This window comes from Amia ocellicauda, chromosome 5 (assembly GCF_036373705.1).
Source record: "Amia ocellicauda isolate fAmiCal2 chromosome 5, fAmiCal2.hap1, whole genome shotgun sequence".
NCBI classification, from domain to species: domain Eukaryota; kingdom Metazoa; phylum Chordata; class Actinopteri; order Amiiformes; family Amiidae; genus Amia; species Amia ocellicauda.
In genome coordinates this window covers 12132244-12155441 of record NC_089854.1, presented here as the reverse complement: position 1 = coordinate 12155441, position 23198 = coordinate 12132244, and the positions used below count along the sequence as shown (strand labels likewise).

General features: G+C 45.2%; 2 protein-coding genes across 11 annotated transcripts; both read left to right on the top strand.

The window, feature by feature from the left end:
• The first annotated feature begins 620 nt into the window (after positions 1–620).
• Positions 621–2924, top strand: cbr1l (carbonyl reductase 1-like). Its single transcript, XM_066703820.1, has 4 exons — positions 621–1090; positions 1601–1781; positions 2180–2303; positions 2504–2924. Exons 1-4 carry the CDS (start codon positions 802–804, stop codon positions 2741–2743), a joined length of 834 nt encoding a protein of 277 aa, XP_066559917.1. The 5' UTR covers positions 621–801; the 3' UTR covers positions 2744–2924.
• A 1362-nt stretch (positions 2925–4286) lies between these two features.
• On the top strand, positions 4287–19128 carry hnrnpl (heterogeneous nuclear ribonucleoprotein L). 10 transcript variants are annotated; one of them, XM_066703810.1, is made up of 14 exons: positions 4287–4431; positions 7000–7118; positions 7588–7825; positions 8143–8230; positions 8492–8586; positions 8740–8812; positions 13709–13726; positions 16310–16378; positions 16841–17136; positions 17299–17420; positions 17509–17710; positions 17921–17991; positions 18127–18233; positions 18491–19128. In XM_066703810.1, exons 1-14 carry the CDS (start codon positions 4342–4344, stop codon positions 18547–18549), a joined length of 1647 nt encoding a protein of 548 aa, XP_066559907.1. In that variant the 5' UTR covers positions 4287–4341; the 3' UTR covers positions 18550–19128. The 10 variants fall into 10 exon arrangements, with proteins under 10 accessions (XP_066559907.1, XP_066559913.1, XP_066559908.1 ...); XM_066703816.1 differs by having other exon boundaries at positions 16307–16378; positions 17933–17990; positions 18138–18233; XM_066703811.1 differs by having other exon boundaries at positions 16307–16378; positions 17933–17991.
• Positions 19129–23198: the final 4070 nt, after the last annotated feature.

Here is a 23198-nt window from a genome sequence, read left to right as displayed (position 1 = left end):
CCTCTTTCACATCAGCTGTGTTTTGATGCCTTGTCTCTGTGTCTTCATTTACTGGACTGCACTGCTGTAGAGTCACTGACTATACTGCTGAGTCACTGTGCAGAGGGGCTGATGTGATTGGTCTAGCTTCCATCTATGGGGAAAGCAGGGCACCTGACAATCCTTTAACAATGCTTTAAATCTACAGATATCATTGAATACACAAGACTCGTCAACTTCCCCCTATGACACATTTCGGCACATTGTATTCCTTATTTAACTAGTATTTGTATGGTAAATGTGTCACGATTTAAAAATAAATACATTTGTGGTGGACACTATTTCCATTTTATGGTCAGTTCGTTCAGTTTGAGACTGGAATTATCTGATCAGTTCACAGTTTTTGTGGGAAGGGTCCTGTGATGAAAAGACAAAACACCAAGGGCATGCCCCAGGTCTCGTCATTTGAATTCCCAGGACAGTCGATTCCTTACCCTTCTGTAATATGTAAAATCAGCTGTTAGAGATGACAGCAGCTCGGTTAAGTGTGCCAACGTGAATCCTTACGAAACCCCTGTCTCGTATCTCCCCAAAGGTTTGCTATTAACACTGCGCCTGCAAGCCCTGCCCCTCACTTCTATAACCTGAACATGACTGCGCTTTTTCTTCTTTCACCCTTGGCACACTGAGCAGACCTGTGCACTATTTAAACCGAGACCAGCAGCTTCTCACAGCGCATCGCAGCCTGTTGCTTAGACAGAGACGCATTACTGCACGCATTTTCTATACGGTATTTTATTGTAGATTTTGCACTGTACTGCCATGTCGACCAAGAAAGTAGCCGTGGTTACCGGAGGCAATAAGGGGATCGGCCTGTCCATCGTCACGGGGCTGTGTAGGGCTGGCTACCCGGGGGACGTGGTGCTCACGGCCCGGGACGAGGCGAGGGGGCAGGCGGCCGTGGCGGCGCTCAAGGCGGAGGGACACACCGCTCTGTTCCAGCAGCTGGACATCTGCGACCAGGCCAGCGTAGAGCGCCTGCGCGACTTCCTGGCCCAGAAGTACGGCGGACTGGATGTTCTGGTGAACAACGCTGGTATCGCATTCAAAGGTACCAGTCCAGAAAATAGCACATATATATATATTGCTCAACGTAGCTCAGCTATACAGTAATGATAAGAAAATATGCATTTGTATACATGCATGTTGCTTTTGTTGTAAATATTATTGTATAGTACCTATAGCAGCAGTAGTATTTAATAAACAATACATCTATAAAAGTTAGTTTATTCTTACCTCCACACACTCTCCATTCCTCCCTACCACTTTCTTCCCTTTCCTCTCCATTCCCACTTTCCCCCTATCTCTATCTATCTTCCCCCTCCTTCTTACCTTTATCCCCTTACACCCACTCCCCTGCCGCTGTCTCCTCTCTCTCTCTCCACTTGACCCCTTCCCTCTTTCTCTTTGCTTCAAACTATTTCTCACTCTCCCTTTCTCTCTCTCTTTCTCTCTCCCTATCCCCCTCCATCACTATCTCTTTCTCTCTCCTCCTTCTCCACATTGCTCCCCTTTCCTATGCCCATCTCTCCCCATCTCTCCCCATCTCTCCCCTTTTCAGTGGACGCAGTGGAGCCATTTGGGGAGCAGGCAGCCATTACCATGGAGACCAATTTCTGGGGCACCGTGCGTGTGAGCCGAGCCCTGCTGCCCCTGATCCGGCCCCAGGGACGTGTCGTCAACGTATCCTCATTCGTCAGCCTCAGGGCACTGAAACAGTGCAGCCCGGAGAAACAGCAGAGGTACACAGAGAGAGAGAGAGAGAGAGAGTATACTGAGCTGTTTCTGTTTTTGTTGTTGTTGTTCTTCTCCTCCCTCCATTCTGTAACTGATCTCTGATTTTCTGATCTTCCACATCTTCCTCATTTCTACTTTCCCTATTTTTCCTGTTCTTCTTGTCCCTCTGGTTATTCCCTATTCTTAATCCTCCTCCTCCTCGTCCCTCAGGTGGACACTAAATCAGAGACCAGCTGGGTACTCCCTCCTCACTCCTGTAAGTCTCCTCTTCCTTCTTTCTCCCTTCCTTTTCTTCTTTTCCTCCTCCTCAGCATTCTAACCCCTTTTCCCTCTCTCTCCCATTCTTTCTTACTTTCCCATTCTCTCTCCTACTCTCTCCCTCCCCTTCCCTCCCTCTCTGCAGGTTTCGTGATGAGCAGCTGTCAGAGGAGGAGCTGGGCTCTCTGATGAAGGAGTTTGTGTCGGCGGCGCAGCAAGGAGATCACCAGGCCCAGGGTTGGCCCAACACAGCCTATGGCACCAGCAAGGTACTGCAGTCCTGTGCAATTATGTGCTGTACTGTGCAGTGCTGTGCTGTGCTGTGCTGTACTATGCTGTTGCACAGTCCTGTTCTTTGCTGTCCTGTGCTCTACTATGCTGTAACACTGTACTGTGCTGTAACACTATGCTGTTCTTCGCTGTAACACTGTGCTGTTTCACCATTCTCTCCTGTCCTGTGTCTGTGCAGATCGGGGTGACGGTTCTGTCCCGGATCCAGGCCTGCTCCCTGACCCAGACCCGGCCAGGTGACGGCATTCTGTTGAACGCGTGCTGCCCCGGCTGGGTGCGGACTGATATGGCCGGACCAAAAGCCCCCCGCAGCCCAGAGGAAGGTGCTGAAACCCCCCTGTACCTGGCCCTGCTGCCCCCCAACACCGCTGCACCACACGGGCAGTTTGTCTCCGACAAGACTGTTAAGGAGTGGTAGGGAGAAGGAGAGGGAGAGGGGGAAGGAGAGTAGGAGGGAGAGAGTCAATCTAGGTCTTTCATCTCTTTCATTCCAGAAGCTATATTTGTATCTCTTTTTCTCCCACATTATTGTATTGTAACATCATAACAATAAATACAGCAACAGTGTGAATGAAACACTGCTTTCTGTGGCAACTACAGGGTCATGGTTTTTGTGTTTTGTGTTTTGTGAATCATTTCAGTTACTCATAAGATAAAAACTATCAGTATCACATTATCTGTTTACTAGAAGTGGCAGGACATACGCGACACACAGTCCTCCTCTGTGTGAAATGACGGGCTGAAGTCAAATAATGAAACTCCACAGAACAGCTGGCAGAGTTTCTGTTGAGATTAAAAACTGAACCCCTTGCTCTACTGGCTCTTTCTAATATTTCACTCCCAGCCTTAGAGAACTTGAGATTAACCAGAAATAAGCCTCAATGATTTAAAAAAGAAAAAAGAGAGGGGAGACCTCCTCATTCGTGTGTCTTTGCAGCTGTCTCTATTTTGTGCTTGGTGCTGTGTTTGAGGAGGGGGGGCGTGCAAAGTAAACTCTAGTACGAGGTTGTGGTTGGTGGTGGAATATGTCTATCTAAATCACTTTGCACAAAAAAAACAAAGTTTGTTTATAGCAGTTAATTCATTACAAACAACAAACAGCACATAACACAGGTAAATGAACGCACGCACAATTTCAATGGTAAATAAATAGTACCTGAAAAAAGAAACAAGTAAGGTGCAGTCATTTGATTCATGGGTGATTTATGCAAGTGATTAATTCTCTATAGAGGAATGTCTTGGGTTAATAAGTATCACCATTTAATGGCCGGCCATTCGCACTGTCTGGACTGAGGGCCTCAACACAATGCAGTGGATGAGTGGGGGGCTACACTACACCCTCCCATTCGATACAATACAATAGACTATACACGATATCACGATAGATTAAAGATTTAAAAAATGATCACGTATTCAGCTGAAAGCAACGGGGGCGTTATTAGTAACACGGTTTTATATTTGATTGATATTATTATTATTTTTACAGTGGATTTTAAAAATAGAACCACGCGTGGGAGCTTAATGGTGCTCTCTTATCCAGTAATAATAAAACTTTTAACAGTTTTGAAATTACGCACTTAAAGACGTTATTGGATAAGTGGTGTGTTGAGTTTTTATGATTGACGGGGGTGTATCCAATCTGGGATGTAGTTCAGATCCTTTGTAGTTTGTACCAATTGATCGACGTAGGTAACCATCCAATCGTCTCATTTCTTTCGACCATCCTGTCCAATGGCACAGTTTCGTGGGCGTTGTCTTTGCCAAATTCCGGTATTGCACACGCCCCATATTTTGATAGACAGGCGCTGGTTACCAATCAGGAACAGGTCGGGTGAATACTTAGCGTTTCATTGGCCCTGGCCTGTGTCGTACCCGAATTGACAAGGCCTTTTCGCCAATCCCAGGCCGAGTTTCGGCATCAGTGGGCGGGCTTTGGTAGGTTTCTTTTTGTTCCGCTTGTCCCGCCGTCTCATTTCATCGACGACAACGTTACCGAGGCTTTTTAACGGGTACAAAATGGCTGCTCAGGCTGGACGCTACTACAACGAGGGCGGTAGAGCGACAAAGAGACAGAAGACCGAAAACAGCGACGGAAGCATGGCGACGGTAACGAAAAAATACGCGTTGAAATGTGTTTTTCTATGTGGTTTTATTGGATGTTTTCCGAGTAGTGAAGAACTGACGTAAAGACGTAAATACAATTCTGCACAAAGAGAGCAGTAGGGTACGTGTGCGCTTGCAAACACACGCAAAACCACCATTACTTCAATGACATGAACGAATGTGAGACTAAGTGTGGATTGTATTTCTCACTTCCTCGGTTTAATGTTTTTAAATGCGCCATCTGTTACAGCACTGGAGGATCAAGCGGTTCAAGTAATAAGGTTATGATGGTAGATTAGGAGTTGTGGGGCATAAGGCATGAATACGCGAAGCCATTGTTGTTTGATTAACGGCACACGCCTGCTAAGAGCTGGATTGATCGATTGATATTTGTATTGCGTTGTGTGAAACGTGGCAAAATAACTTGCCGTTTTATAAATCCGCCGTGTATTGACAATGTCCAGAATGAATGGACCTAAAATACTCGTCGTTGTACTACCAGGCCCTATTGTTAGATGTCGCTTTGTTGGAGAAAATGTTACTTCAGATCCTCACATGCAACATGATCCCATAATGTCTGTTGTAACACAACGGTGCTGTAGACTTTTATATAGTTTTTGAATATTTTTGTATATGTTGCGTTTTATACACGTTTGATCACGTTAATGCCATATGCTGTATTGTAAGTATTGCGTTGGTCTGGGTAAGCTATGTTTATATGTACACAATTGCATACGCGATTGTTTTTTCCAACGCTCTTCAGTACATATTTGAAATGTAAAGTTTCTACTTTCGTTTGTATTACTTCACCACGTGAAACAGATATGATTGGGTCAATTCAAGTTTTTCTTCAGATCTAGTGTCTTGATTTTTTTCTTTTCTCCACAACATGTGAAAGCATCGTTACTGCTTATTCATGTAAAACCTTATCTAAGCGAGTTTGGAACCATTTTGCTTTTTGTCACCAGCTGTGCTGTTGGTGCGTCCTCCCTCATGTGCTCGGCGTTTTGTCGCGCAGGGGGTGTTCTGGGTAATAGGCAGCGTTAGGGTGGGTGGTAATGAACGTTATGGGACATCGTTCTGTGGTCAGTGTTGACGCTGTCCGGTCACAGACTTCGTTTCCCGTTACAATGGCACATAATGCAGCGGCCATTCATCTGAGATTTGTTCAGCCGTTAACAAAAACAACCCTGCTACATACCATCTGTCCATCCATATTCATTAGCCTCTGCAACAAATTGGGAGAATATGAACGTTTGATCTTGGATAAGTAAATAGTCTATAGTATTCATATTTAATGTGGTAACATCAAACCACTTTTCACATGAGTTTTCACAAACTGGGTTTTGTTTCCAGACATTTTATTAAAATGCAGAGTGTTTTGTTTATTAATGAGATTACCTGGAACACTGCAGGCACATTAATAAACACAATGAAGCCTCTGTAGTGTTTGTACTTTGTGTGGTATGCAACTTTTTGATGCTTTGGCCTTAGTTGATGTTCTTTGCCAGGGCAACTCAGTTTTCTGAATGGTACACATTAATCACCAGTCACATCAGGACTGAGAGATTTCTAAAACAAGCATCACACAGACTAATGATAATACTTGGGTCTGTTTGTTGGGCCATCGCATGCTGTTGTACTTGTGATCCCAGGCTATGCATTCTCTCTCGGCCACATTCAGGGTTCCTTGCTGGCCTGAAACTTGCCAACCTACAGTTTCCGGTTTCTGTAACTCGATTGTCTTTTTGAAATGGTCTGTTTGACTCTTCACTATGTATGGGAATCTGTGATTATGAAAAATGTCTCTGAAAAGAATGAATTTATGCAGAAAAATAAATGCATCCTAAAGCCAAGTCATGTTTATGCATTCATTTTAGTCACACCCACAGAACCAGCAGTCGTGGAATATAATTGACAACAAGTAGGTTGTGCTGTGGGAGTGGGACTTGTGAATTTATAATGAAGTAAATTCCTGTGTTTGAATTTACCAAGACACAGTTTGTGGTCACAGTTTGAAGGTTTTAATCCACTGTTTTATACAAAGTGATCAAAAGATTAAAAAGCTTGGGCCAGTAATGCTTCATGCCAGATCTTGCATGCGTGTGTATGCTTGCACCCATCTGCCCGTTCTACTGATGAGTGATTTGTATCACACGGGTGGGTGTGCGGGTTGTTTTCTTGGAAGTTAGACCTGTTCCTGTGAATGCTAGTCCTCTGCAGCAGGCAGGCAGCCATCTTTCAGGACAAACCCACAGCATTGCAGGAATTTAGATTCTAATCTAAATCTGATAGGTTGTGGTTTTCCCTTACACTACCCCCTTCTATTGCTATGGTTTAAACCTCTGCCACTAAATTGTTTAACTTGTTTGAGTCAGAGGAGGAAGCTGTGAGTAGTTCTGTGCAACTCCTCCATTACTTCTCAAGCTAGTCCAGTCTAGGCAGTGACTGCAGTAGCACAGTACACTTTGTGCATTAAAGCATTTAATAAGTTACTACTTTTAATAACGATAATAGTGAAGATGTAGTCATATGATTTTTACACTGTTCCCCCTCCCCCTCTCTTTCCAGGAGGGGTACGAAGACCCACACAAGACCCTGCCATCCCCGGTGGTGCACGTGCGTGGGCTGGTGGACGGCATTATGGAGGCTGACCTGGTGGAGGCACTGCAGGAGTTCGGCCCAATCAGGTGAGATACTGAGGGATACTGGACTTGATGCGTCTGTCTGTCTTCCCCATGTTTGTCTGCTCTTGCTCTCCATCACGGCTGTCGGTCTCCAGTGTCTGCTGGTTTTTGCCCTAACAGGAACTCGCAATAACTCAAATAAATCTTCTCACTCGGTCCCATTTAAATTATCAGATTGTTTTTATTGTGGAAGTCTTAATTTGTTGATCACTTGAGACAGTCCCCACAATTAATTTTGGAGTCTGGAAAGAAGGGTTCAATTCATCCAGTTAAGCCTTTAATTAGACCAAATTAGAAACAAAGTGCTGGCCTGTAACAGGACTGGAGTCTGACACCCTGCTCTACAGCCTGACTTCATGAAGTCCCTGTTTTAACTCTCCTTCTCTACTGCATTTATTCATAAATAGTACAATCGATACTGCCCCTTGGTAATCATGTTCTTTAATTGTATCCCTCTCCTTTCTCTCCTCAGTTATGTGGTGGTCATGCCCAAGAAGCGCCAGGCCCTGGTGGAGTACGAGGACATCAATGGCTCCTGCAACGCTGTGAACTACGCCTCTGACAACCAGATCTACATCGCTGGCCACCCTGCCTTCGTCAACTACTCCACCAGCCAGAAGATCTCGCGGCCCGGGGACCCCGACGACTCCCGCAGCGTCAACAATGTCCTCCTCCTCACCGTCATGAACCCCATCTATCCCATCACCACGGTAAGGGACCAACCCCTTTGCGTGTACATGCATGCTTATACATGCGCACATGGTTCTGTGCTACCAGTGACAACTTTGACAAATTCCCTGGCCACAGCTTCTGCATTTCATTGGAAATTAACATGTTAACTGGCTTATCTTGTACAGTTGTGTACTTGCTGCCTGTTTTTATTAAGTAACTCCTTGGAGATGCCCCTAATTCAGTTTATTTTTTTTGTTTTGTGCAAATCCGTCTGTAGATTGTCTGTTTTTAACATGTGTGCTCTCTTTCTCCCCCCAACCCCCCCCCCCCCTCCCCCCCCGATCTGTGTGTGCAGGACGTGCTATACACCATCTGTAACCCCTGCGGTCCAGTTCAGAGGATTGTCATCTTCCGCAAGAACGGAGTGCAGGCCATGGTGGAATATCCTTTCATTATAGCGCCTGTCTAATGTGGCTCCGGTCTGTGTGTGATCTGCTTGACATCCCAGTATTTTGGGGCGGGTCATAGGACATCCCTTTTAACATTTGTAATGTTAGTGTTCTTTTGTGTTTCCACACACCCCTAAATCTCCCCTTTGCTCAACATTTTCACCCCCACTCCATCATTACCTGAGTGTCTTGCACTGTTTTGGGGGGAGCGGTGTTGTCTGTGCCCTGGTTTCCTTGACTCTTCTGCTCCCACATTCGACTCGGTCCAGAGCGCACAGAGAGCCAAGGCCTCTCTCAACGGTGCAGACATCTACTCCGGCTGCTGCACTCTGAAGATCGAGTACGCTAAGGTGAGTGCGCCACTGTTGCTAGATTTGATTCTCCAGGGAGTGCACATCTGTTGCCATTGTCTGAAAAGAGGAACCACGCAAATACAGAGCAGTAGCGTGTTCAGATATTGTTTAACCTCTTTCAATGCCCCCCTCTCATTTTTTTTTTTCCAGCCCACGCGCCTCAATGTCTTCAAGAATGACCAGGACACCTGGGACTACACCAACCCCAACCTGAGTGGCCAAGGTAAGGGCTGCAGCCCTCCGTCTCCCTCTGCACAGCACCTTCCACTACCACTGGGGTGGCGGAGCGGGGCGGGCCGGGGGTGCGGGGCAAACCTTCACACTAGAATGCCACTGAGCACTGGTCACCCTTTGTTGAGCCCAGTGTAATTGCCAGTCTAAATGTCTTGTGCACTTCTGATTGACTGACTGCTTTCACAGTCGCAGGGTCTCTGGAATCGTCGCTAGAGATCTTATATATATATATATTTTTTTTTAATTCCAGTAGAACATTTTTAAGGGACTTTTTTTAAGGGTTTTATTCTGCTAATATACCATTCAACAGCTTTATTGAGGTATCTTAGCCCCTCCCAGTAATAGAGTGAAGCTAATATGAGGTATATAGGCATTTTTGCTCAACTTGGTGGAAATCCTGTAATCTGGATTTAAATGTAAACTTTCAGACCTCATGTTCCTCTCACTGAGTCTCAGCCTTTTTTCAATGTCCAGGGTTTTAAAGCACTCTGTTGGCAGACTGGACTTCTAGGATGTGTACCTCAGGGTTATCTATTTACATACACTCCCAATAAGAGTAGTATAATAGTGTCATGCTTTTAGTCTAGTTTTTTTCTGAGCATTAAACCTATGTACTTATTTTAATTTGTACCTTTTTAAAGTTTTCTGATCTCTAGCGCTGGTTAGGGAGCCCTGATTGCCCTGCCCTGGCCCTGGCGCCCAGTGATGCTTTGTCTCAGTGGTGTTCTAGTGCCAATTCCTCACCTCTCCACACGGTGTGCGGTCCTGTTCTGTCCTCACACGGCAGCTTCCTGTTTGGGTGCGAAGACACGCGTGTTTGAGTGGGTGCAGGGGGGGGGGCGGGGGGGTGTGAAGAGCATCCACAGTGCAGCTGGTCTCCCACACATGCACCCGTGAACGCGCGCACACGCACACTCGCGCACACGCGTGCTCTCTCTCCCCCATACAGGCACTGCACTGCAACACTGGTCTGATAGACGCACCTTCACAATCCTTTCATTTCCCATTGAATTTAGTCTGTTCTGTTGGCATGACTTAGATTACCAAAAGCACAATGCAATCGGTATACCGTACTGTATTTCACTGTACTGTATTTATGCTCCAGTTTAGATCTGTGAGTCACATGCTTTGATGCTGCTTTTTTAAATTGCCCTTAATTTTATTTCCCAACACCATTGATGTAACTGTCAACTTTGGAACGGTCAGTGGAAAGGTAAAATGCCTGGAGTATATAGGTTGATCTGTACAGACAGTGTGGGTAGCCGTCCCCACAGAAGGCTGTGTGCCATTAGTCGAGAGCCAGAGAATATTTTCCTTCAGTGTATGATCACGTGCTGTTTGGATGCACTTCCTTCTTGAAACAGACCTGGGCAATGTCCATCTCCAGTCTTGACTAGTAATCCCTGGGATGGATCGTTGCATCGGTAACTTTTTATGCGCAGTATTGACGGAGTAAGTATAGCACATTAGTCAACTGTAGACGTGTATGATAGGTGGCACACAAAGCAGGCTGCAGCCTGCTTTTGCATGATGACGTTTGTGGTGAGACTTGCTTTGACCTTTGAGATTAGAGTTAAATCAGAAAGTGAATGCTGAGTCACCACAGGAAATGTCCTGACTGGGTATCTGTGCAGGCTGGCTGTGATGTAGTTTTTTCTCTCTGGCCTGAAATAGACTTGAGTTATCCTTGAAGTTACTCTTATTATTAATCCGATTTGACCTGGAAGCTACAGGCGCTCAGACACGCATGACCGTGAGATGGACAACAGCTCCCAAACAGCTTGCAAAACCCCTCTGGCTGACTTTGTCCCATGCTTATTGAAAGAATTATGATCTCGCGTTTGACTGGGGTGTCCTCTTACCAGACAAGTCCGGACACCCCTGTAGAATATGGACAACTGTGAATGACATGGGCAGGTGATTGATGCTGCTGTGAGGTCATCAGCCAATGCCAGAGTTATGACAACCATACTATGTAGCTGTGTTAGTGGTACTGTGTTCCCTATTAGTCTGTATATGTGATTGTCTAAAAACACTGGTTTAAACTAGTTCTTCCGGTTGTGTTAACCAATTTTAGAAGACGCATGTCTGTACATCTGTAATGACACCTCATTGTCAACCAGTCCTCTGCAGGAAAAGGAAGCTAGTTGTTTACCTCCAGGCCATCTCACTCGTTTCCATACCTGCCCTGCTAGAATGGCCAACACCAACCCCGTTTTAGGGATTGCCTTTTACCCTTGCGGGTCGGTCGCTGCTTCCCAGAAACATACACACACACTCTTGACACGCTATTCTGAAAGGCCAGGGGTATGAGCTGGCCGCAGTAAAGCGAGATGTGCTACAGCAGCAGAGTAGGATGTCTGGGCTTAATATCTGATGGAGACATCGCCACCTCTGCCCTGTGTACAGCAGTGATACAGAATTCACTGATGCCTAGGCTACTTCCAGGGGCACATATATTGCAGTGAATTCCAAGAAGTGTGTGTGAATTGATGTATGGATATGTGTGTGTATGTATATATACGTGTGTATGTGTGTGTATTATATACATATAATTAAAAAAAAAAAAAAAATCACTATTCCTCCAGCCTCTCTTTACATTGGAGGTGGTTTACATTTGAATCTGCAACCCTGGTGTTAATCTGCACCGTACTCCAAATAGACCCCTTATTTGTAAGTAAAATAGGCCTATATGTACACACACATACACTTACTGTCAAGAGCCAATAAAAGGTGCATCTGCGTTCGGGTCAGTGGCTCATTGGCGATGCCACATTGAGACGGGTACGGTACATCTGTACCCTGGCTGACCACAGCTGCAGGGGAGAGGGGGCAATTCAGTTTGGCTAAAATCAAATCCGGTGTTGATTACAGTTCTTTAACTCTTGATGGGTTTTAAAAATATGTATATAAATTTATATTTTATATACTGAATTTAAATTCAAAATCATGGAATTTTGAATTTTTCAAATGAAAATTTGCCCCCATAACTCTGCTGCTGGACATGTATTTCCTCCCCCAACTGACAGCTGCCCGTCGGCCATTTTGTGCTCTTCACACTCCTTGGCGCGTCCTATATATCTTTCTCTCTCTATGTATATATATATATATATATGTGTGTGTGTGTATATATATATATATATATATATCAATCAGTCACATATACAGGCTACTTGAGCACCGCAAAACTGCAGAACAACATCAACCAAACAACAAAGCAGTACATCCGCCGCTACGCCTCCCTACAACAGACTGCACTGCAATCGCACAACTGACTGGAACACAAGAGGGGACATGTTTGCATTTATACTTGCACCACCAGAGATCACCACGGACAAAAGACACGCTGGGAAAACAAGACACAGAGAGACACGAGAGTGAGTGAGAGATAGAGGGGAGACATGGGACGACCACGGCACTGAAACCAAAAACTGAGACACCCCTGCCTGCCATTCCTACTGCAGGAACATGTCACTTGTTTGCTGACAAGACACTAGCAATGCTACTCCTGCTACTGCAGCTCCCATTCCCGCTCACAGCTCCAAACTTGAAAGGAAGATGCCTATTAAAGTGGTCCTGCCTTCTGTTATATATAGCACCACATCTCCACAGAGAGAGGCAGAGAGGAAAAGGCACTGACTGAGACCCACATATATCTGATCAGTGCCCATTGAGAAGCACGGCTGATCACACATTACAGCCAACATTTTTTTTTTTTTCCCCCTCCTTTTTCTGTCTTCACACACGAGAGGACCCCATGACACTTTTGCACCATCTCAAGGATAACAAAGAAATCTGAAAAAACCCAATAAACAATCCAAAACAAAGACACAGTGAGAGAGAGAGAGATCCTGAGACACATTCAACACTTCCTCTGGGCTTTATACTGTTTTGGTGAGGGTGTGTGGCTTCCAACTTCTCTTTTTCCCTGCTCAGTCATTTCTTGTGCTTGACACACACAACGGCACACTCCGGCAGTGAGCTCTCATACTGAACTGGGTGGCAGCAGGGGGGTTGGGAGGGTGGACAGGGAACATCCCAGCAACAGCAGCCACAATCACACGCTTTTTCCACACGGGAAGGAATCGGAACATTGACACGGAAGAGACCTGTACACTCCATACAAGCTATACCACACCTTCGCAGACAGACCAAAGCAGACAAAAACAGACACAACAACCACGCCTTGCGATCATCTTGTTTCACAAACGTCATCAGGATTTTTTTTTTTTCCTCCCCACCCCCCCTTTCAGTTTTTTTTTTTTTTCCTCCCTCTTCCTCCCCCTTTTTTTATTTTTTTATTTAAAGCTGCTTTCTGCCTATCCCCCCCCTTCCCCTTTTTATTTTTTAAATATACATCCTTGTGTCCCTGTTGAAAAAGCCTTATTGACGTCTCTAACACCTCCCATGTGATGCAGGTTTGGAGTTGTGTGTCTCTTGACGACATCCGTCTCTGAACTGCGAAAAAAATCGCGTCTGCTTGCTGTCAGGACACGGTAAGCAGATTTTATTTATCCAAACAAACGCACCTCAACAACTGCAACAACTACAATCAAAATAACAAAATAAACCTCAACAACACCACAAAACGAAAAGCCATAACAAAAAAATGGCAGCTACAGAACTACGCAACTGCAGGAGCTGGGATGAGAACGCAAAGCACACACACCACCACAACATCAACAACAGCAGCAGCAGCAGCAGCAACAACAAATTAATAAAACAGAAATACGGTACTCTTTCTGGTAAGAGGATGGAGACGGTAAAAAGAATAGGAGTGTGTGAGAGTGAGGGAGGGAGGGGTGGAAGTGATGGCTGTAACCCAGAAGATGATCTCTCCCTCCCTCTCTCTCTGACCCTTGACTCTCTCCTTTTCCATCTACAGATCCTCTCGACAGTGGCTGTAAGTAAATCTTCATTATAATTCTCATCTTTCAATGTTTTTCATACATGTTTAATTACATGTCTTAGTTTTTGCTTTTTTTTATATATATATATTGGATATATATTTATTTATTTATTTATTTTGGGGGTGGAGGGGGGGGGTTGTGGTTGCTTGTAAATGAACTTGTAAAACTTGTGGAGCTCTTATGGGAGTCTGCCAAACTGAACTAAAAACTAGTGCTCAGTCAGTTCAAGACTGGTTTTACACTTAGTGAATTAAATTCTGCTGAATCATTTGAATATTCCCAAACTTTCCAATCTGGATACCTACAGCAACAAAGTCCATCACTGGGGTTGTGGGAAGCAGATGCACAATTTGAATGCTGTGCTGATTTTTAAATTAGACTGTCTCAGGGTCTCAAAACACAAGGTTCTCTGGTCCCCCCCAATCCAGAGGTGCAGTGATCACTTTGTTCAGAATGGATAAGGACAGGGTTCCTCTCCTTAGGCTGACCAATCAGATTGGGGCTCGATTATAAAGCACAGCTGTGTAACCAGTAGGGTGGGTGTTGCCTGGCAACAGACTCCCATTCAAGGCTCCTGCTCCGGTTTGCAAAGACCGCTCAGTAAAGCTGGTATACTTCCTTACCCCTCTCTCGCCCAAAAGGTGTTGATGCTCTATTTTCTCTTTGTCCTCTCTCATCGGGGGGTGGGTTGGGCAGTAGAGAAGCTGGTAGAGGCTCCTCTGTAGGCTGGCTCCTCAGTAAGCGATGCTGCCCTCAGACTGTAGGAGCTTGTTTTTCGGTGCTGTGATTTGGTGTATTTGCCTGCTTGCTTTTCCCTGACTTGTCCAAACTGCCCTTCCTGGGAGCTATTCTGTTGCTCAATAAGGTTAGGGTGCAGCATCGTCACCCACCCTGAAGCCCTTTTTCAGGTTGATTGGGTGCCCCAGCCCGGTGCTGGATGACTCCCTGTACTGATTGGGTGGTTTTCACTCCAACTACAGACTATCATAGTAAGTCCAGTTAAGGACTCTCACAAGTTCGGCTGGCATGAAAGTCAGTGACACCGGGGCCCCTCCTGGGCCGGTGCTGGGAGGCACTGCCCTCACCCATCAGGGCTCCTCAGCTTTGGGCCTTTAGGGGTGCAGTCCAGCCTGGTCCACCGCAGTCCACTCTCTTTAGTGTTTCATTCCTCTGAGCTCCTAGTGACCTAATTTAGCTTGTTAGAGGCATAATTGGAACAATCAAAACATTTTCCCTATGGCTGACCATAGAGAAATTTTGAAGCCCTACTGGACTGTGGTGCATTTTCCCAGCCCACCCAAACCCTCCCCCTAGGTGCCCCACTGGTCCCCTAAGAATTTGTTTTTAATGCTTATAAATTGCATTTGAAAAGCTTGTTCTCGCCCCTGGGTTGAATGAGTGTGTCTGTGGGTGTGAGTGCTTTTGTCTGGTCCTGGTGAGACCCAGTCCAGCTGGCTCTGGCACTTGATCTTCAGTCTAGACATCACTGGGAGCAAGTGCCTCTTGGGCCCTAGAGCACAGTGCCCGTAACTCCAAACTGAGTGAGGGACTGAGTTCATTTCACTCAGTTCCCAGTGTTTAGAAATCTGTGATTGTTGATGGTCAGCTGGAAAACTGAGTAGTCTGGTGCTCTCCAGGACCAGGCAGGAGACTGGTTGGTGGTTGTAAGGCCCTCTGCCTCGAGCCTGTCCTGTCTCCTGGTATTTCCTGCAGCTAAACTGTCAGTTACTTAAATGAAGCCTGTTCTATCAATCTATTTTAAACTTCAAAATTAATGTATTCTCACCTTCTTGAATAAAGTGAAATCTGTGACTTTCTCTGTGGGAATTGTGCAAGCGTTTCATTTTCTTGCTGATCATTAAAATCACTTAAAAATATATATACTGTAATGTAGAGTTTGAACACCAGGTAGAGCTGTTCACTGTAAATCTGATAGTCTGCTTGTGAGATGTGGTAGTACATAGTAGTAATGGTAATAGTGGCCGATTGTGTAAAAGGATTTAGCGTTTCTCCTGTTTTTTTTTTTTTTTGGCACAAAGCACCTTAACCAATATGAAAGAATTGCATTGACTACTATGTAAGTTAGTCGCTACTGACAGTGTCTTGTGCAGTTGACCCCTATTGCTGTTTGACTCCTGGTGTTACTGAGCTGAGAGGACTCTTGATGATGTAGCCCTGAGCTGGGTGGTGGGGGTGGTGCTTGTGTGTACAGTTGGTGTGCGCTGTCCCTCTCTACTGCGGTCTCCTAGGAGCCTGGTTTGTGCAGCAGTAGTATGTAATGCAGAGTAGACTAGAGATAGGGAGGATTTATTGTGCAATAACCGTGGTGTCTCTCTCTCTTTTTCTCTCCCTCCCATTTCCCTTCCTTCCCTCCCATCAATCTTTGTGCTCTGTTAATTTCTGCCTTGCCTGGCACTCTTAATTTTCCTCCCTCTGTTACTGTCACTGCTCCCCCTTTTTCCAATTCTCCTTGTTCTCTTCCTCTCTGAATTTCTTGTTTTCTGCCCCCCCTGTCCTCTATTTGTGTGCATTTCTCCTCCTCCCCCATTTCCCTACCTCCACTCTGTTCACAGTAGACATGAACGCTAATCCAAACAAGCGTCAGAGACAGCCGGCCCTGCTGGGAGATCACCCCCCCGAGTATGGTAAGACATCCACCACCACCACCCCCCCCCCCCAGTCAATCTTTTATGGCCTCAAGAGCTGCAGCCTTGATTTCTACCTGTTATAGTAGTACAGAGGGACAGTGTTGTACAATAGTTATACAGTACAGTGAAACGGTACGGTATAGCACTCACAGCAGTACAATATGGTATAGTGCACTTACAGTAGTATGGCATGGTATAGCAGTTACAGCAGTACAGTACGGTATGCTTTAGCTCTCAGCAGTGCAGTATGGCATGGTACAGTACAGTGGAACAGTGTGGTCCAGGACTGTTACTGCCGGACAGACCCTGCGATTATTCACTGAGGTACTCTGTGCACTGGTGACTGCAGAACAACACAGCAGCACACTATTGTACAGTGCCAATATTCCTGCAGGGACTGTGCACTCTGATAAATCTCTTCCTTTCTCACCTCTCCCTCCCCACACTTCTCTCTCTCAGGCGGTCCCCAAGGTGGCTACCACGGCCACTACCACGATGAGAGCTACGGGCCTCCCCCACCCCCCCACTACGAGGGCCGCCGCATGGGGCCGCCCATGGGTGGGCCTCGGCGAGGAGGCCACAGCCAGCGCTACGGGGGTCCCCAGTACGGCCACCCTCCGCCACCCCCACCACCACCTCCGGAGTACAGCCCTCATGCTGACTCCCCCGTGGTCATGGTGTACGGTCTGGAGCCGTCCAAGATGAACGCCGACAGAGTTTTCAACGTGTTCTGTCTTTATGGCAACGTGGAGAGGGTAAGGGACATGGGGAGGTGGGCACTTAAGAGATTTAATCTGTCCTACTTTTTATCGTAATTTTTGTACAGTTGGTAACTGCCAGCTCTGAGTCTACTGTGCAGATCACACTACAGCGCTGTTTTCTGGGACTTTGTCCAAGCTAATTCTCCTCTCCCTCAGGTGAAGTTTATGAAGAGTAAGCCGGGAGCAGCTATGGTGGAGATGGGCGACTGCTATGCGGTGGACCGCGCCATCACCCATCTCAACAACAACTTCCTGTTTGGTCAAAAGCTCAACGTCTGGTGAGGACACAGTACGCCCTGCAGACACACCCTTTCCCTCCTCGGTCTCTCTCTGCAGTGTGTATTAACCCTCTCTCTCCCTCCGCAGTGTGTCCAAGCAGCAAGCCATCATGCCTGGCCAGTCGTACGAGCTGGAGGACGGCAGCAGCTCCTTCAAGGACTTCCACGGCACGCGGAACAACCGCTTCACCTCCCCCGAGCAGGCGGCCAAGAACCGCATCCAGCACCCCAGCAACGTGCTGCACTTCTTCAACGCACAGCCCGACGTCTCCGTGGACATCTTCAACCAGGTCAGAAAAAGGGAGACGTGGGGGAGGGTATGGGTACAGGGTTTGAATGGAGGGGAATGTAGGGGGTAAGGGCATTCAGAGTGCATGATGGGTGGAGAAAATAGGGGGAGGAGGAGGGGAGGGCTGTAGGGTGAATAGAGGGAAGCAGAAAAATGTGAGGTGGAGGAGAGGCGAGTCTTGGCATGTCTGTATATTGAATGCTGATTTCAGTGTGTGTTTCAGATCTGCGAGGAGCTCGGTGTCAAGAGTCCTTCAAACATCAAGCTGTTCACAGGGAAAAGTAAGTGTACTCTCTGACTGGGCACTGATCGGTGTGGAGCACGGTCTCTGCTGTGTGAATTGGATGGTCTTGTGTAGTGCACTGGGTCTTCCTGTGCAGTGTAAATAAATTGGACTGTCTTCTCTCTACTCGCATGCGGGGGTCCAGGCGAGCGCAGCTCTTCCGGGCTACTGGAGTGGGAGTCGATCAACGATGCCATGGAGGCGCTGGCCATGATGAACCACTTCCAGATGAAGAACCCCAGTAAGTACCAGCACTGGGAGCCCTGGGACTGATCTTATACTGGCTAACACTGATATACAAGTATTAATATTAGTACAGTTTAATACTAGCACTGATACTGTACTGCTGTTGATTTTATTAATGATGTGCGCAGGTATTGTTGATGCTCTTATTCCTGCTGTTGTATTGGCACAGAGACACTAGTACCTCTGTACTGGTATTGATTCCTCCGTTTTCCTGTGCAATGGCTTACTAATTCACTTTCTCTATCCCTGTAGATGGTCCCTACCCATACACCCTGAAGTTGTGCTTCTCCACAGCCCAGCATGCCAACTAACGGCCGATCGTCGCTACAGAGACCAACCTTTTAGATGACATCTCCCTCCCAGTCCTCACTGCCCCACACCCCCCACCCCTGCTTTGCTCTGTCTAAACGCCAGACCTCACAGTTGAGCTGGTTTTTTTTTTTTTTTTTAATATATATATCTATATAGATATATATAAATGATAGAGCTCCCGATATGAGGGAGACCTGAGTATTAATGACACAAGTGAAAGGATAACATTTGTTTTTAGTGGGTTTTTTTTTTTTTGTACCAGTATTTTGTTCTGTTTTTTATATATATATCACTTATCTTTTGGAACATTTGCTATGCTGTCTGTTCCATCAGCACTACACCTCCATTTGAACAAAAAAAGTTAAATTAAAATAAGCTTTATTCTGTTAGTTTTTTTTCTTTTTTTGGTTCAGACCTGAATAAAGACTGAAAAGTATTGCTGGGTGTGGGCTGTGCTTCGTTAAGCAGAGAACTGAAACATGTGGTCACTCATTATTCCTCTTACACAATAGTTGTGCACCTTTTGAAGTAGAAATTGAATTTGAAGTTGGGCCCAATAAATCTATTTTTAATTCAAACCATGTCTTCCTATTTATTTTGTCTGATTTGGGCTCAGCTGCATGTGCAGTGTCCCTTCAATTTACTTTAAAACTCCCCGTTTGAATAGGATGGTGGGAGGGGAGCTGGCAGAGCAGCGATGGGGAGGAAATCCTTTTGCAGCACACAGGGCTTACCCTGCTATACAGTGCAGATGAGTGGGTGTACAGCAAGTCTTTAGGGTCCTTTGATTTGCATGATTGTCTGCTAAAAAAGGGGAGTACTGATAGGTTTTATTGAAGTGATTCAAAAGGATATAGTGCGGTATACATCGAATAAGTTATTTATTTTAAGTTTATGAAATCCATGAAGAAACCTATGGTCACTTTCACCTTTGCTGTGGTCAATTCCCCAAACTATGCACAGCAGATCTTATCAACTGAACCCTATTACTGTAAAGGTTTACAGTGAGGGAAAGTATTTGATCCCCTGCTGATTTTGTACGTTTGCCCACTGACAAAGAAATGATCAGACTATAATTTTAATGGTAGGTGTATTTTAACAGTGAGAGACAGAATAACAACAACACAAATCCAGAAAAACGCATTTCAAAAAGGTTATAAATTGATTTGCATGTTAATGAGGGAAATAAGTATTTGACCCCTTCGACTTAGTACTTGGTGGCAAAACCCTTGTTGGCAATCACAGAGGTCAGACGTTTCTTGTAGTTGGCCACCAGGTTTGCACACATCTCAGGAGGGATTTTGTCCCACTCCTCTTTGCAGATCCTCTCCAAGTCATTAAGGTTTCGAGGCTGACGTTTGGCAACTCGAACCTTCAGCTCCTTCCACAGATTTTCTATGGGATTAAGGTCTGGAGACTGGCTAGGCCACTCCAGGACCTTAATGTGCTTCTTCTTGAGCCACTCCTTTGTTGCCTTGGCTGTGTGTTTTGGGTCATTGTCATGCTGGAATCCCCATCCACGACCCATTTTCAATGCCCTGGCTGAGGGAAGGAGGTTCTCACCCAAGATTTGACGGTACATGGCCCCGTCCATCGTCCCTTTAATGCGGTGCAGTTGTCCTGTCCCCTTAGCAGAAAAACACCCCCAAAGCATCATGTTTCCACCTCCATGTTTGACAGTGGGGATGGTGTTCTTGGGGTCATTCCTCCTCCTCCAAACACGGCGAGTTGAGTTGATGCCAAAGAGCTCGATTTTGGTCTCATCTGACCACAACACTTTCACCCAGTTCTCCTCTGAATCATTCAGATGTTCATTGGCAAACTTCAGATGGGCCTGTACATGTGCTTTCTTGAGCAGGGGGACCTTGCGGGCGCTGCAGGATTTCAGTCCTTCACGGCGTAGTGTGTTACCAATTGTTTTCTTGGTGACTATGGTCCCAGCTACCTTGAGATCATTAACAAGATCCTCCCGTGTAGTTCTGGGCTGATTCCTCACCGTTCTCATGATCATTGAAACTCCACGAGGTGAGATCTTGCATGGAGCCCCAGACCGAGGGAGACTGACAGTTATTTTGTGTTTCTTCCATTTGTGAATAATCGCACCAACTGTTGTCACCTTCTCACCAAGCTGCTTGGCGATGGTCTTGTAGCCCATTCCAGCCTTGTGTAGGTCTACAATCTTGTCCCTGACATCCTTGGACAGCTCTTTGGTCTTGACCATGGTGGAGAGTTTGGAATCTGATTGATTGATTGCTTCTGTGGACAGGTGTCTTTTATACAGGTAACGAGCTGAGATTAGGAGCACTCTCTTAAAGGGACTGCTCCTAATCTCAGCTCGTTACCTGTATAAAAGACACCTGGGAGCCAGAAATCTTGCTGATTGATAGGGGATCAAATACTTTATTTCCCTCATTAACATGCAAATCAATTTATAACTTTTTTGAAATGCGTTTTTCTGGATTTTTTTTGTTGTTATTCTGTCTCTCACTGTTAAAATACACCTACCATTAAAATTATAGACTGATCATTTCTTTGTCAGTGGGCAAACGTACATAATCAGCAGGGGATCAAATACTTTTTTCCCTCACTATAAATAGGCTGTGATTGCCTTACTGAAATTGATTTTGACTTATTTAAAATGTATATTCTGAGACTACATGGTTCCCTACTCAACACGGGTGAGTTATTTCAATAGTTAGTTCACACAGAGAGGCATCACAATCTGAACAAACTCCCCAGCGATGTGGTAGAAGCTGAAAGTTTGGAAACATTTAAAAATAGACTGGATAGGATCCTTGTATCACTCAGTTGTTAATAGACACCAAATGAGCACGATGGGTCGAATGGCCTCCTCTCGTTTGTAAACTTTCTTATGTTCTATGTTCTATATGTAAATCAAGACGATTTCCATTCTTGTATACTAAACCATGTGTTTTCAGTGTACCACAGTGTAGTGCGTTCACCCTGAGAAAATGTCCATATGAAATGAAGTACACTAAATGTACTCAATTTGTGCAAAAATTGAAGTGTGCTCTCTCTCTTAATAAAAATTAAAGCCTAACTGGGCAGTACCTAAAGATGTCAAATAAACGTAACGCATTGAAGACAATTTTGTACCTGCATAATTATGAATTTCTCGGTGTCTCCTGTGTGACAAGCAGCGCGATGCATCATTAGTATGTATTTAACGGTGTTTTTTTAGGTAGTATGCTAAGTAAACCGTATACTAGGACGATTAGTATACAATCCACAGTTAAGTGCATAGTCTGTAGTAAGCGATTTGATACTCGTCTTTACACTACAATTAAATCCGCTTCCAATATTCTCCGACAGCTTGAGCCTCCTCGGCCGCCGTACTCAGGTGCATGACCTCCGTGAAGTTGGCACCCCAAGTGTTAAGAATATGAAAAAAAATACATGCATTCGTTTTTGCAGCAAAAATCATTGTTTGTGCCGGTATGGTTCCCGAGATATTAAAGATTATATTTTATGAGCTGTGACGTCCAAATCGTTGAAACGCGTATTCTGCTTCAACATAATTCTGCTCGTAGGTTGCAGTGCAATTAAACAACAGCGTCTTTATTCGGCTGCCAACAGCAGAGCAGGAGAGTCGGGTTTGGACTGAGACAACACCAGTCAAGCCATGTTTTGCTTTAATAATAATTAAACACATCATGAGTGCATACACGTCTCCATGTCTCGTTTTCGTAGGTTAGGACTACATAATTTCGTATAGGCTTAAGCCTAAACCCCTAAAATCGCAAACACTGGAAACCAGCACAACAAGAATACACTTTCAGTTCACAAATTGTTGCATGTTATCAGCAGGTTCACCGCTCCATTCTAGGTACAGGGAAGTAGCCTATAACTCCATGCGAACCCTATACAATTGAAAAGGTATTTCTTTGCACCAGACATCAGTTATCCAGGACAACTTTCATACGAGACGGTCGATGCTATTCACGCATTGTAAGTTATTTCAATCGCATTGCATTAAAAACGGTCTCCTTAATAAAAAGCTGAGCCATGTACCCTAATAAAACTGATCAGCATAGCACGCAGACCCGTGAGAATGAAAGAAGCTGATTTACACATTCCAGAATTAATGATTCGATTGAAATCGATGTTTTTTTTTTTACTAAAATAAATATAATAGACTTTTTGTTATTGAAAGCTTTACTCCTAACTGAGCTCACCCTAGTTTGCATTAGATAAGTTGGGTACATTGCCGTTTTTAATTCTGTTACATATGAGCCAATCTGTACCAAAAACATTCCCCTGCAGCCCACAGCGCGACACCACAGCTCATACAATATCATGTTTTATAAAACAAACAGCGACAATTAAAGCCATAACGCTTTTGACATGGAAACAAATACAACACAACTAAAAGCAGACGTTACACTAAAAAAAGTCACTGAGTGACGTCACAGCTCATAAAATATAATCTTTAATATCTCGGGAACCAAACCGGCACAAACGATGATGTTTGGGGCACAAACCAGCACAAATGCAGCACAAACGAATGCATGTATTGTATTCATATTGTGAACACTTGGGGTGCCAACTTCACGTGTGTCTACGGACCCAGCTCCAGTAAGGGGTTAAAGAGAGGAGCGCACTGGGATGAAAAACAATCGCAGTTGGC